The sequence below is a fragment of the Zootoca vivipara genome, chromosome 3 (genome assembly GCF_963506605.1).
Source record: "Zootoca vivipara chromosome 3, rZooViv1.1, whole genome shotgun sequence".
Lineage (NCBI taxonomy): Eukaryota > Metazoa > Chordata > Lepidosauria > Squamata > Lacertidae > Zootoca > Zootoca vivipara.
This window is the reverse complement of record NC_083278.1, coordinates 103,428,023-103,440,716: the sequence shown is the minus strand read 5'-3', so window position 1 is coordinate 103,440,716 and position 12,694 is coordinate 103,428,023. Positions and strand designations below refer to the sequence as shown.

At 48.3% G+C, this 12,694-nt stretch overlaps 1 protein-coding gene across 2 annotated transcripts in view; it reads left to right on the top strand.

Annotated features, from left to right (window-relative positions):
* Positions 1–12,694, top strand: part of MERTK (MER proto-oncogene, tyrosine kinase) — a 55,421-nt gene that overhangs the window by 7,530 nt on the left and 35,197 nt on the right. For both annotated transcript variants that reach the window (XM_035111110.2, XM_035111109.2), the window contains exons 4-6: positions 576–749; positions 6,721–6,807; positions 11,936–12,051. In XM_035111110.2, coding sequence (XP_034967001.2) covers positions 576–749; positions 6,721–6,807; positions 11,936–12,051 — 377 coding nt within the window. The remainder of the gene's footprint in view (positions 1–575; positions 750–6,720; positions 6,808–11,935; positions 12,052–12,694) is intronic.

The window sequence follows — 12,694 nt, the reverse complement described above, 5'->3', positions numbered from 1 at the left end:
GTAATGCAACTTATTAGTTTTTCTTTTTCTTTTGATTTTTACAAATGCTTTCTTTTGGAAATTCCACAGTAATAAAACAAATAGTTACAATAATACAAAAATAAACATCGCTATTACATTTCATTAATTAAATTCCATTTATAATTGACCCGCCTAATGACAAATAATTACAGTTACAACAAATAAAGGCTTGACATATCTTGCTTTGCATGTCACGCATCTATCTCATATATTGGTTTCACCTTTTAAGTTGCGTTACTGAAATAAATCCACTTTTCGACGATATTCTAATTTTCCGAGTTTCACCTGTATTTGTCTCTTTCTCTCCCTTCCTTTATGCTAAAGCCTCATTATCACCTCGGTTCACTTGTCCAGAGGAGCAAGGAGGGTCTGCCAGTTGGCCCTCCAGCAGATGACATCATTGCTCTTGCTCGGGGGGGGGGGGGGAAACAGATCTGAAGTTTGCCATGATGGGATCATTCATACCGATCTGTGTTATTACAGTTTACTCTTTGGAGTTTGCACTTTGTCTCTTTAGTCTGCCTAACCATCCTTTCTCTCCTGTTGCGTGGCAGGACTGCCGTACTTCCTTAAGCAGCCCCAGGGGCTGAACGTTACCCGGAACACGCCGTTCAATCTCACGTGCCATGCTGTGGGGCCCCCTGAGCCCATTGCGATTCACTGGCATTGGAACAGCAGCCAAATTACCAAGAAAGCTGACATTTCTCCATCTGTCTTGGCTGTGCCAGGTGAGCCGAATGGTTTTCGAGACAAGTCCATTCGATGGGCTCTTGTGGGCCTTTAGTTGGTATGTTGAAGAAGGAATTTCGTCAGGTGTTGCTTGCTGTGCAATTCGGGTGCAGGCGCTCTCTGTAACCTGATGCCATCCAAATACTTTGGGCTACAGCATCCAGCATCTCTGACTGTGGACCATTTTATCTGGGCTTCTGGGAACTGAAGGTTGGGGAAGGCTGTTCTAGGGAGCTATTGCTGGGGGGGGGGAAGGAGGGACCCTTGAGGCATTATCCCCCCTTGAGATAGCCACACAGTTTCCTTGGTTTAAGGCAGGGGTCAGCAAACTTTTTCAGCAGGGGGCCGGTCCACTGTCCCTCGGACCTTGTGGGGGGAGGCAGACTGTATTTTGAAAAAAAATATGAACGAATTCTTATGCCCCACAAATAACCCAGAGATGCATTTTAAATAAAAGGACACATTCTACTCATGTAAAAACACCAGGCAGGCCCCACAAATAACCCAGAGATGCATTTTAAATAAAAGGACACATTCTACTCATGTAAAAACATGCTGATTCCCGGACCATCCGCGGGCCGGATTTAGAAGGCGATTGGGCCGCATCCAGCCCCCGGGCCTTAGTTTGGGGACCCCTGGTTTAAGGGATTGTTTTAATGGGTGTGGTCCTTTCAAGTGGCTTATCTGGTTCTTACCAAAGCCTTTGAGAAAATGGTTTCAGTATTGCAGAATGTGGTAGGCATTTCCTTTTTTAAAAACCATTTTTAAATAGCTTAGCTAACTTTCTCAGTGAAATCACTTGCAAGATTTGAGAACTCGATAGCATAGCTGCCAAGTTATCCCTTTTTTAAGGGATTTTCCATTATGCTGAATAGGCTTCCTCGCGAGAAAAGGGAAAACTTGGCAGCTATGCTCGATAGGCATCCGAAGAGAGAAAGAAGGCGAACTCTAGTTAACCAGGGATTACCTTAGATTGCAGTGTTTCTTTTGAGCTTTACTTTCTGCTGACCTGAATGAAATCTCGCCTCATTCCATGGCCGCGCGTCTTGTTTTCTGAAGCGAGCTGCTGCTTATCTTGCCTGGCTTTAAGCCAAAGGCCTTGCAAACTGCATGCTTAGGAAATCTGAGGTTCTTCAGAAATTTATTAGGAGTTTCTCAGGAAGAAGGTTGGAAACCTCGCATCAGTAAGAGCTGTTTGGCAGTGGAAGAAACTGCCTTGGCACAATAGTGAGGGCTTTCCATACTGGAGGCATTTAAGCAGGGGTTGGGCAGTCATATTTCAGGGGTGTCGTAGCTGCACGATTCCTCCATTGACCTGGAGGTTGGACTAGATGACAGCAAGGAGCCCAACTCTAGCTTCCTGTGCTTCTATCAGCCTTGTAAATTAGACTTACCAAAGTTACTAGCCTGCCAAGAGACTAGTCTGTGTTTTCATGCTGGGAGAATTTTTTTCCAACATGGAAGTGCAAGCTGCTAACCTCTTAGCAGGCTAGTTTAAAAATTGCCTTCTTCCAAGGTGGAGGAGGGATGGGTGGATTAAGAAATGAAATAGATCAGAATTTAAGGCAACGTTAAATTATCTAACTTTGGGTACGTGATTCCAAGTGTGGTGTTTTAATCTTCCCGTGATTCAGCTGGAACGTTCCACTGAGTTAACCCTGGAGAGATACAGATTTTTGGCAGGGGGAGGGGGAAAAAGTTGCAGAACTTAAAACTTCAGGAAAACTCCTGCGGTTTAAGCTCTGCAATTTTTTTCTTCCCCGCTTGGTTTTTTTTTTAAAAAAAGTAAAATAAGGAAGTTGTCTTTTTAAATATCAGGTCACCCCAGCCATCTACAAATAACTCGGTCCACCCACCAGCCAGACTGCACAGCACTTCCCAAAGGAGGAGAAGCCACAAGGCGAATTCTGCCAAGGCTTCCTGCTTGTTCAGCTCACATTAGTTTCAGCGAGTGCTTGGGTGGAATAATGCCCCACTTAAAGGGAGGGCAACAACAGGGATGGGTGGATCACATTGTGTTTCTGCGAAGGACAAGTTGTTCTTTTTACACCCAAGCAACATAAAAAGGGGGGAGGGGAATCCTCAGTTGTCTCTTCTGCTTTTCGCTTTGTTGCTTCTCAAGAAGTGAATCTTACCTCTGCCCAAAGCCAGAGCCTTCCATCGTAGGTGGAACTAGGCTGGCCAGATGGGGGGAAAAGACAAGGCTTCTGCACCTTTAATAGCTGGCTACCTGGTGAGCATCCATCTTCTGCACAGAACTATTAAAGGTAAAGGAGCCCTGATCTCTTTTTATCTGACCACCCTAGGTAGAGCTTAAAGTAGAATGAATGAATGGAAAAGCAGTGGTTTTCTTTATTATAGTAACAAAAAACTTGTATTGCCCTGTCTACAAGCCCAAGTGTCTAAAAAACACATATTCGAGTGCAAATTGGAAGACTGTCCTGCTATAGTCAGCTCCTGAGTAAGTGTGTATAGGATAGCCTTACAATACAATCCTATGCAAGTCTACTCAAAAGTAAGTCCCATTGCATTACAGGCAACTCACTTGGGCAGAGGGGGAAACCTCTTTCCTTCTGCCTTCAGAAAACCTAGTCAGCAAGCCTGGGTTTAGGGGTGTAATCCTGAAATGCGAAACCAGTGGCCCTCCAGACATGGGTGTAGACAGGGGGGGCAGGAGGGGGCAGCTGCCCCCCCTAGAAGCAAAAAATTATTGTATTTTACAGACCATAACCAATACTTTGCCCCTCCAAAAACTGAAGTGGAAAGGGCTTTGCTTTAGCAAGAGCAGCTCGCCACTTGCTGGGGGCGGGAACACAGCTGTAACAAAAACACATCAAATAAATAAAGCAAAGTGGCTACCAGTACTTAAGCAGTTAAGACAATGGAGTTAAATATCCCTTCAGGCAAGGTGCACCCTATTCACCCTATTGTTATTCAGTGGGAGTTGTTAATGGGCATTCAGGGATCGCATTAACAGTTCTATTGGCGATTTAATGAGGGTGCAGAGGATTCAATTTGACTAAGGTGGCCCTGCAAGGCTAAAAGGAAGTGAATAAGAAGGGGGGGCTGTAGCTTTGATAGACACAGTGATGTTTATAAAAAGCATTGGTGTTCCAGTCTGCCCCTCCTCCTGCATCTGTATACTGTAAATCAGGGGTGGCCACCTCCCAAGAGACTCTGATCTACTCACAGAGTTAAAAACTGGGAGTGATCTACCCCCTTTTGGGGGGTTCAGGTCAAAGCTGTTGAGTTTTTTTAAGGAAGGGAAGCCCTGTTTTGGGGGGTTTAGGTCAAACTTGTTGAGCTTCTTTTAGGAGGGAGGGAGGCCCATTTTTGTTTAGGGCTTCAGGTCATAGTTCAGCTTTTTTTAGGGAGGAGGAAAAATTTGGGTGAGCTTTTTTTAGGGGTGCCAGTGATCTAGCAGTGATCTACCACAGACATCCAGTGATCTACTGGTAGATCACAATCTACCTGTTGGACGTGCCTGCTGTAAATCAAGCAGAGAGAAAGCTGCTTACAAGGCTCCTGTACAGGTGTACCGGTATCTTCCTCTTGCTGCAGAGTTCTAGCATCACAGCGTCACCCAGAGGCACCCACAAATGTGAGTTATCCCTCTCTCTATTTCTTCCTTCCTTTCCTCCCTCTTCCATCCTCAATAAAATACTGGGGGGGGGGCAGATAAGCCCCACATAGAAAGCCCATCAACATGGGGGGGGAGGACTCTTTAAAATACAGTATTTACCAGTAATTTCTTTTGGGGGGGGAGGCACCTAGGCCTCTAGGAGTTGGCTGCTATGCCTAGGACAATTCAAGAAAGCAGAATCATGCATATGCTATGGTAATATATCAATAGAATCATGGAATTGTAGTCGGAAGGGACCACAAGGGTCATCTAGTCCAACCCCCTGCAATGCAGGAATTTTTCCCCAATGTGGGGCTTGAACCCACAACATGGTTGAAATATTATGCTGATATGCAGCAACGCCTCGGAGCCATCGAGACTGCGGCCCTGTCTTGCCTCGCCCTCGCCTGCCCTGCCACCCCCTCTCCCCTGCCCGACCCTCCCATCCTCTTGCTGCAGAGTTCCAGCTTCACAGCATCACCCAGAGGCACCCACAAATATGAGGTATCCCTCTCTCTATTATTCCTTCCTTCCCTCCCTCTTCCATCCTTAATAAAATACTGGGGGGGGGCAGATAAGCCCCACATAGAAAGCCCATCAAAATGGGGGGGTGACTCTTTCAAATACGGTATTTACCAGTAATTGGGGGGGGGGGGAGAGGCACCTAGGCCTCTAGGATTTGGCTGCTATGCCTAGGAGTAGGACAATTCAAGAAAGCAGAATGATGCATATGCTATGGCAATATATCAATGGAATCATAGAATTGTAGTCGGAAGGGACCACAAGGGTCATCTAGTCCAACCCCCTGCAATGCAGGATTTTTCCCCCAAGGTGGGGCTTGAACCCACAACATGGTTGAAATATTATGCTGATATGCAGCAACGCCTCGGAGCTGTCGTGACTGCGGCCGTGCCTTCCCTTGCCCTCACCCGCCCTGCCACCCCCTCTCGCCTGCCCGACCCTCCCGTCCTCTTGCTGCAGAGTTCCAGCATCACAGCGTCACCCAGAGGCACCCACAAATATGAGTTATCCCTCTCTCTATTTCTTCCTTCCTTCCCTCCCTCTTCCATTCTTAATAAAATATGGGGGGGGGCAGATAAGCCCCACATAGAAAGCCCATCAACATGGGGGGGATGACTCTTTCACATACGGTATTTACTAGTATTTGGGGGGGGAGGCACCTAGGCCTCTAGGAGTTGGCTGCTATGCCTAGGAGTAGGACAATTCAAGAAAGCAGAATGATGCATATGCTATGGCAATATATCAATAGAATCATAGAATTGTAGTCGGAAGGGACCACAAGGGTCATCTAGTCCAACCCCCTGCAATGCAGGAATTTTTTCCTAAGGTGGGGCTTGAACCCACAACATGGTTGAAATATTATGCTGATATGCAGCAACGCCTCGGAGCCGTCGTGACTGCGGCCGTGCCTTGCCTTGCCCTCGCCCACCCTGTCACCCCCTCTTGCCTGCCCGACCCTCCCGTCCTCTCCAGCCAAGCAGGGTAGCCGCCGCCGTTGCCAGCCCCAGAAGCACAAGGTGGCCGCTGCCGCCACCACGATGTCGTCAGGCCAGCTGGCCCTGTAGCCCCGCCCACGTTCCCACTTTGTGGCCCCGCCCCTGAATGATCATGGCTTGCCCCCCCCTAGTTTTGATCCTGGCTACGCCCTTGCCTCCAGATGTTATTGGACTCTAGCTCCATTCAGACTTAGCCAGCATGGCCAATTGACAAGGAAGATGGGAGTCGTGGTTCCAATAAGATATGATAGCCCACAGCCCCTCCCCTGCCTGGTGTTACCTTTGCCTTTGTCCTCTCCTGATGTTTTGGACTACAACTCCTGCCAGCTAGTCTATAACATCTGGAGGCTACCAAGTTGGGGGAGGCTGCTGCTGTAAAAGCAACCGAGTTGGCATGGTTCCTCTTTTATTCGCTGATGGTTTGTCAGAAGTTCTCCATTTCATGGCTTCACTCGCCGCTTGGCCATACCTACAGCAGGCAGGTTTTCAAATTGCTCTGTCAAAGTGTTCAATCCCTTCTTTGGCAAAGGGAAATAATTTTACGAAAAGAAAAGAAAATGAGCCAGTCTTTCCTACGAAGAATCTCCCTTGCGCTTAGCGAAGTGTCACACTTGAGATGTTTACCCGAATCGTCACAAACAACACCTGGGAGTTGGGTTTCTTTCTGTGGTCTTGTGTTCAAGAAGGAAGCCGAGTTGGAGGAGAAGTGGTTTCAATGGCTTTTTCTTTCTTCCCCTGTCACAATCCCGTTTGCCACCTTGCTGAGATTCTCGTTTTGTTCCGCCTTACTTTGATTTGATGATTTATCGCCTTGTTTTAATTGGGCTGCAGGTCTTAACGAAACCGCCGTTTTCCACTGCGAAGCTCACAACGTGAAGGGTGTGGCTACATCAACAGAAGCCCGAATCAATATAAAAGGTCAGCCATAAGTATGACATGAGCTTGATTGTGCACGCCTGCAATTCTTGACTGCTTCCAACTTGCCCAGGTTCAGCTATTCTGTGATGAGCACAAGGGAGTGTTGAGAACCTGCCTGTATATCAGTGGGAAGCGGCGCAGCCAATTTCTGGACAGCATTTGTTCTGCGTGATTTCTCAACAATTGTCACTAGCAATGAAGTGGAGCCTGAAAGATGATTCAGACTGAAATTTGCAGATCTGTCACGATGACCCCAACATTCAGGTGGAAAATAAGTTAAGGCTCTTGCACCTTTCATAGTAGGCCCAAACACTATCTTAAAATGTCTGCTGGAATAAGTGATTTTTTATTATTGAACAGCATTTCTGCATGCTATTTTCCCCAAGACACATACTTTTATGCATGCCAATAGACACACTTTTGCACACTGCATTTGCTTGGGGAACTGCCACCACAAAATTTGGAAGAGTAACCATTTAGAATAGCTGTGTTTCAGTTTGTGCAGTGTTTCAGGAAGAGCAATTTAGGGAATTTTGGGTTAAAAGGTTTGCCCCAAGGATGGTGTCCTGCAATGATGAAGGCTCCAGGAATCTCCTACAGTGATGGAGCAATGGAGTCTCAGGTCCTCTTGGGTCTTCTACAGTGGAGTCTTCTGAGTCAGAGGGTACCAGTGCCACATCCTCAGGAAGCATCAATCCTGAAGGTCCGACTGATAGCAGGAGTCTGGCGGCTAGTCCTGCATGTCTTTCCTCTTGAGGTTCGGGGTCCTCACTTCCCTCACTCAACGAAAAGGAATCTTCGTCCCTGACCCTGCATGTGCTTACAGCCATGTCAAGGCAATGATTCTTGCTACCTCTGCTCTTGCAATGTTTGGAGAAACTTCTAGGTCAGAGCTTTCCAAACCTTTCATGTTGGTGACACACTTTTTAGACATGCATCATTTCATGACACAGTAATTCAGTTTTACTAGCAACCAGAGGTTAAACTAACCCCTTTCCAGCCCCGGGAGGAGCATGGAGAGCGTTTGCACAACACACCTACACACTGCAGCCGACACACAGTTTGGAAAGTCCTATTTGGCCCTCATTGATGTCATTGGAAGCATAATGGGGATCTGTTGATTTGGAGCGGACCTGAATATTAAGTAGATTGATTTAGATTTATATATTTTATCTGGTATGATTGACCCCAATTTAATTTGGGCAGAAGTGGGTCCTCTTGTCCCCGATTGACACTCAGTGTAGGGGACTATTGCTTTATGTAATGGGAGAGATTTTTTTAAAGATCCTGGGATAGATGGTCAAGTTTGTTAAAGTATTCCATTCAGCAGCAGTCTAATGTAAAAATAAAAATCCCCTTTCCTTTCCTTTCCTTTCCTTTCCTTTATTTGCTCTCCAGGGATCTTCCTAGATTTAGGACTCAGAAAGAACACAGTTTTCTTCTAAATAAGGCAAATTGTTATTTTGGGTCCTGAACAGAGATCATACTTAGCTCTGCTTTGCTATGTCTCTTGCAGTGTGTTCCAAAAATAGTTCATAATCCTGTAATTCCTCAAATGGTCAACTACCGTGTTTCCCCCTTTTTAATACGTAGTCAGAAAGTAAGCCATATCAGGCTTTTTAAGCATTTGTGCAGATTAAACACCCCCTGAAAATAAGCCATACCTCCGCGCAGCAGCGCCTCTCGCCTCGAGGCAGCGGGACCCAGCAGCAGCGCCGTCCTTGTCCTCCCGCTGCTGTTGCTGCTGCTGCTGCCGGGCCAGGCAGAGGTGAGGCCGCTGCTCGCCCCTGTGGGCTGCATGGCCCAAGGCTGAGCTGCGGCGGGAGGCCCGCGGGCGCTTCCGCACCACTGGAGTGATGGACAGCGGCGGGAGCGCTGCTGGCCCCTTCCGTGACGCCGGAGTGTCCTGGGCTGCATGGCCCAAGGCAGAGTGGTGACGGGAGGCCCGCAGGCCCTTCCGCACCACCGGGGCGACACACGGCGGGAGCGCTGCTGGCCCCTTCTGCGCCGCCAGAGCGCCCGGCGAGGAGGCCTGCCGCCCCGGCGTCCAGAACCAGCGCCGATCGCTCGGAGCGCTCCGCAGCCCCGATCGCTCGGAGCGCTCCGCAGCCCCGATCGCTCGGAGCGCTCCGCAGCCCCGATCGCTCGGAGCGCTCCGCAGCCCCGATCGCTCGGAGCGCTCCGCAGCCCCGATCGCTCGGAGCGCTCCGCAGCCCCGATCGGGCGGAGCGCCGAGCCAGCGACCTGGCCTCTTCCTGCCTGCCGCCCGCCGCCCAAAACCGGCAAGGAGGAGGGGAAAGGGGCGCCTGGGAAGGAGTCGGGAGGGCCCTTGCTGCATGAGCCGTGGGCGCGCGGCTCCTTCCAAGTGCAGTGAGCGCCTCGTTTTGAGCGAGAGGCTTGAAAGGAACACAGCAACAAGGGTGATGGCTGCGCGGCCGTGGGGGCTCTCAGTGCCGCCTTGCCCGGGCCCCACATTCCCCGGAGGCCTTCCGCCTTGCCAAGCTCGGCTGGCCAAGCTCGGAAGGCGCGCGGGTGGCCTGTCTAAGGCCGGGCGGGATCCCTCAGCACTGCTCATCCTCATGCGAAACACCCCCCCCCCAAAAAATGAAGTAGCAGGAACCTTGGAGCGGTCGGCAGGGGGAAAATAGAAGAAAGAATTAAAAAACCGAGACAAAGGCATTGCCGGGCGGAGCGCCTAGCCAGCGGCCTGGCCTCTTCATGGCCCGGCCGAGGAGGCCTGCCGCCCCACCGCCCGGAACCATAGATGCCATAAAAACATAATAACAATAAGACACCCCCTGAAAATAAGACACCGTGTGTTTTTTTGAGGAAAAAAAGTTATAAGACGGTGTCTTAAAAAAGGGGAAACACGGTAATAGTTATTCCATTATTTATTTCCAACCAGTTCCACCCGCCATAAAACAGATTTTGAAATTGCATGATTTCCCCCCCCCCCATGGGACCCGAGGCACAAATCCTTATGGATTCTCATCATTTTTACAAGGGATTCTCTCAAACCCACAATCATAGGTTGGTTGGCTTGTTGTTTTTGTTGCCATCCTATTCAGGGCCGTCTCAAGCATGTCGGGCGCCGTGGCGTGGAGATCGCTCCAGAGCGCAGCGCCCCGGCGCCCCGCGCCACCCAGCCTACCCCTAGAGCCAGCCCTGATCCTATTTAAAATCATAAAGATCTGTAAATTGGATCAGTGGTTTTGTGGTACTGTCAAGCACCAGATCTTTGTTGTTGTTTTTTTATTGCACTGACTACTGATGCAAACTTTAATTTGATGCTGACTTTTTTGGTGTGGGGAACCTTGAGCAGAATCACACAAATCTGTATTTATCCTAATGGATCTGACTTTTACCCAGCTTTAACAGGAAAAGCAAGCAAAATGTCTGTGTATACACACATTCTCTGTTTCTCTTTCTCTCTTTCTCTTTCTTTCTTTCTCTCTCTCTCCGACTCCCTTTTCTCCCTGTCAGAGCAGTGGTGACTCAGGGGAAGGGGGAGAGAGCAATTGGGGTGGAGGGTTGTTGCCCAAAACACTCTCTCCTCTCTCAAGACTCCAAATGTGTTCAAGGTTGATGATCCCTGAATAAACTGGTTGCCAAGCCTTTTTTAAAAAACAAACAAACCCACAACTCTTGTTTGCTTGAGACGGATTGGCTTTGGCCTTGGATAACACTGTTTCTATTATTTTTCTAAAATTACTTGAGTTTCTAGATTGCTCTGGGAGCTAACAGCAACTTAAAAATAAAACTGTATAACTCAATATTCATTAAAACCAGACTGTGATGATGGGTAGATTTATAGTCGGGAGCAATGCGTGTTTGTGGGAGCAGATGTTCCTGCAATGTCTCTACAGTGCCCTGTCTGTTACACTCATACAGAAGAGACCTTCAGACACTTACTTATTTGAAGTCCTTTATGGGATCTTTCTCCTATGTAGCAGAAGAGTAAGGTGAAAACCAGAGTCCTCCCAGGTAATGGTCAGGATGCTGCAGAGCTCAGACCTAACCCTGTGACTGTAGTGTCATCTTTACCCATTTTTCTTAATCATAGAATCATAGAGTTGGAAGAGACCACAAGGGCCATCCAGTCCAACCCCCTGCCAAGCAGGAAACACCATCAAAGCATTCTTGACATATGGCTGTCAAGCCTCTGCTTAAAGACCTCCAAAGAAGGAGACTCCACCACACTCCTTGGTAGCAAATTCCACTGCCGAACAGCTCTTACTGTCAGGAAGTTCTTCCTAATGTTTAGGTGGAATCTTCTTTCTTGAAGTTTGAATCCATTGCTCTGTGTCCGCTTCTCTGGAGCAGCAGAAAACAATCTTTCTCCCTCCTCCATATGACATCCTTTCATATATTTGAACAATGGTGCTTTGAAGCTGCAAAATCAGAGGTGGGGAACTCCATTCTAGCTCAGCTCTCGAGTTGTGGCTGGGCTAAAACTCTCATTGTCCCTGATCTTTAGCCATGCTGGTTGACACTGGTCGGCACTGAGGTCCACCGTCCGGAGGGCCACAGCTTTCTCATACCTGAGCTGGAATGTTGCACTTAGACTTAGGAGACCTGGGTTCAAATCCCTGCAGGCATAAGCAGTTAAGAAGATCCCTGCAGGATCAGGCCCCTGACCCATCTAGTCCAGCATCCTGTTCTCACAGTGACCTGAACTCAACAGCACTCTTCCCCTCTGCAATGGTTGTGAGTAAAAAAAAAAGTGTGGGGTGTGTGCTTGGCAGGCCGCGATGCGCGGGGGGGGGGTGCACATAAACTTACCCTGAGCATCTTGGAAGCAGGGAGGGACAAACACAAAATAATATTACTAACTTGTCTTTTTTGGCTACCATCCTAAGCACACTCCCAGACACTTAAACCCCACTGAATACAGTGGAATTTGATTTTGAATAAACCAGCCTATAGGATAGTGGGCACTGTCTGGTCATAATTTGGCAAGCAGACTGCTTGGCCGTTTTTTTTATTTCTGCCCCCTCCCCAAAGCATAAAATCCAGCAATTCTGATGGTTTTGCATGGTGTCCAGAAGGCCTGGCAATGGTATGTGTGTGTTGTGCTGGCTGCCATATTCAAGCACTATTGCTGAAGGTCTTGCTCTTTCTAATGCAGGAATCCCGTCCCCTCCTCTTGAGGTGCAAGCGAGGAGCAGAACAGCTCACACGATAGCAGTGTCCTGGGTCCCAGGCTTCGATGGCTATTCGCTTTTGAGCCGCTGCAGGGTTCAGGTATGCCTTTATTTGTTGTTCAGCATTTGTGTGGTTGCTTTTACCTGGTGTTTCATATGGTTACTTCCAGTGCCGTCGTGTATACAAATCTCATCAGAAGTAAGTCCTGTTGAGGCTTTCTCCCAAGCAAGTGAGCATAAGGTTGCAGTCATTGATATTTAATAATAATAATAATAATAATAATAATAATAATAATAATAGTAATTTATTATTTATACCCGGCCCATCTGGCTGGGTCTCCCCAGCCACTCTGGGCGGCTTCCAACAGAAGAATAAAACACAATAATCTATTAAACATTAAAAGCCTCCCTGAACAGGGCTGCCTTCAGATGTCTTCTAAAAGTCTGGTTGTTGTTTTCCTTTTTGACATCTGTCGGGAGGGCGTTCCACAGGGTAGGCGCCACCACCGAGAAGGCCCTCTGCCTAGTTCCCTGCAACTTGGCTTCTCGCAACGAGGGAACCGCCAGAAGGCCCTCGGTGCTGGACCTCAGTGTCCGGGCAGAATGATGGAGGTGGAGACGCTCCTTCAGGTATACTGGACCGAGGCCATTTAGGGCTTTAAAGGTCAGCACCAACACTTTGAATTGTGCTCGGAAACGTACTGGGAGCCAATGTAGATCCTTCAAGACCGGTGTTATGTGGT